The 2,499-nt window shown below is 36.5% G+C and overlaps 1 protein-coding gene across 1 annotated transcript; it reads left to right on the forward strand.

The window, feature by feature from the left end:
• The first annotated feature begins 852 nt into the window (after positions 1 to 852).
• Positions 853 to 2,291, forward strand: LOC144710249 (organelle RRM domain-containing protein 6, chloroplastic-like). Its single transcript, XM_078583966.1, has 4 exons — positions 853 to 1,196; positions 1,377 to 1,445; positions 1,536 to 1,642; positions 2,039 to 2,291. Exons 1-4 carry the CDS (start codon positions 965 to 967, stop codon positions 2,135 to 2,137), a joined length of 507 nt encoding a protein of 168 aa, XP_078440092.1. The 5' UTR covers positions 853 to 964; the 3' UTR covers positions 2,138 to 2,291.
• Positions 2,292 to 2,499: the final 208 nt, after the last annotated feature.

The raw sequence follows: 2,499 nt of genomic DNA on the forward strand, positions 1-2,499 counted from the left end.
TTATATGGATTTAATTATCGCTGTACTTCCCTCATCAGTGAAGGCTATTAGGCAGGTTGAATGATTTCAGGATACTGACTAAAATTATGGGGTTTTAGAACTCAAATTAACTATTTGGTTTCATTCTCACATAGCATAAAACAGGATTTAGAAAAGCTTAGGCAATCCCTTAATTTGGTTTAATTATCATGGAAGAACTCAGAAGAAACTGCGGAAAATAATGAAATAAATTGATCCTTTACGTGGCTAAAAGTTATGGAGTTTTGGAATTTACAGTAATTATTTGGCTTCATTCTCACAATCCATAAAATAATCTTAAGAAATCCCTTTATTTAGCTTTAAATGCCAGTGAAGTAATCCAAAAAAAAAAACAAAGTAAATTGATACTTTATGTGGCTAAAATTGTGAATTCTCAGAATTCAAAGTAATTCTTCGGCTTCGTTCTAAAACTGCATAAACTAACGCAATCCCTTTGTGGCTTTAAATATCACTAAAATAATTCACAAAAAAATTAAGAGAAAAATAAGGAAGTAAATTGATCTTTAATGTGGCTAAAACTGTAAAGTCTTAGAATTCTAATTATTTTTTTGTTATTTTTCGTTCTCGCACTGCATGAACTATTCTTTAGATAAGCTTAGACAATCCCTTATTTGGCTTTAAATATAATAGAATAATTCAGAAAAAAATGAAGAGAAAGAGAAAGAAGAAAACTGATATCACTGTTAATTTTCGACTTGGGACATAAATTTCAATAAAAAAAGGGATTTAGAAAAGCTTAGGAAATTCCCTGAATTGGCTTTAATTCCGCAAGAAAAGCTATTCAGAATAAGAAAGAACAAAGAACAAATCGGTTCTATAATCAGCTTCAAACTGGGCCGAAAGAGCAAACCAGAACCCAATATTCCGTTGAAATTTTCGAACTTTCTTCTACTTCTTCTTCAGTTTATCTCGAAGATCTCGCGTAATGGCGGCCATGGCCGTCACGTCCTTGACAATCTCCCCTTCGAGCTTCCTCTCTGCAGAGAGAACGACGGGCTACAACGTTTTCCTTGCCGGAATTTCAATCCCACGGCGTTCATTTCCTCGATCTCTGGGATTTGGATTGCAGAGGCGGCTGAACGGATTCTCTGTTCTTGTTGCGTCTCTTCCGCCTCCCTCTACTTCTAATCTCGATCCCCGGAAGCTCTATGTCAGTGGTACGCCCCTTGCTCTTTAGTTCGACAATCGACTTTTTTTTTCTTCAAATTGATGCGTAAATTCGCCGAATGGGAATGCTCGATGTGGGTTCTTGCTCTCGATTGGGCGTTTTTGAAGGATAAATTTCTTTTGATTGAATTGTGGGTTTAGCGTTTGATTTCTCCTTTTTTTCTCTGCAGGCCTTTCGTTTAAAACAACAGTTGAAAGCTTGACAAACGCGTTTGAAAAGTTTGGTCGGCTGGTGGATGGTGGGAATTTGGAATTTTAATCTGTGCTCTGGCATTACTTTGTTGAATGACTCTTTGATCATGATCTGATATTTCCATTTCTCTGTATAGTTAACCTTGTGATGGATAGAGTGGCTAACAGGCCGAGAGGCTTTGCCTTCCTTCAATACGCAACTGAGGAAGAATCTCTGAAAGCCATCGAAGGGATGCATGGGAAGGTATTGATTATTACTTCGTTTGCCATTCATTTTATGCATAAATGCTCCAGTTTACAATATTATGCTCCAAATTAACTTTGCAGTACTATCATCAGGTTTTTTTTCCTTATTTTGTTAATACACTTTACCCTTTTTACTACTGAAATATCTTTCCTAATAAGCTTGTAATTAGCTTTTCCCTTGCCAAAACCGGCGCTTTTTGTTTAGAGTTTTTCTAGTGAAGTTTACAGTGATGCAAAAGCTCAAAGCCCTGTTGTTGTTTCTTTGTTTTGTGTTGTTGAGCTTATCATGGCTGTTATATCTCTCTTGGATCAGCTCTTTTAGATAATTGTCTTGGGTTTGTGACTTGCTTAGGTGACTGATTCCATGTGATTTTGACATTATTTGGTTGTTCAGTTCCTTGATGGACGTGTTATCTTTGTGGAAGTTTCTCGTCCAAAATCGGAGATACCAGCCCGCAAGCAGTATCCTGGAGCAGGAACCAGAGCATCCTGAATATGATTGTAATTTCTTGATTCATACCCACCACATTTTTATCGATGTCAATTAGGAATCACCATTTTCATGTCATCTGTAAATGCAAATGTGGATGACTGAATTCATAATATGTCCCTTTTGGAGATTTATGTAGACGCCTCACTTCTTTTGAGTCTTGAGCATTTGTGTGATGAGGTACCATGACCCACGTTGAAAGTATTTAGATTTCTGGATTTGAAACAGACTAGAGTACTCAAAGACATGTTAAAAATGATAGTGATCGAAGGTTGTTAGGGTTTTATTTATGTATCAATGCGTGTTCTCCGACCTCAAGGTCACTTGTTCTTTTACAAAAAAATGTCAATTCATCTTCTCTATCC

Source organism: Wolffia australiana, chromosome 12, assembly GCF_029677425.1.
Source record: "Wolffia australiana isolate 7733 chromosome 12, ASM2967742v1".
Taxonomy (NCBI): domain Eukaryota; kingdom Viridiplantae; phylum Streptophyta; class Magnoliopsida; order Alismatales; family Araceae; genus Wolffia; species Wolffia australiana.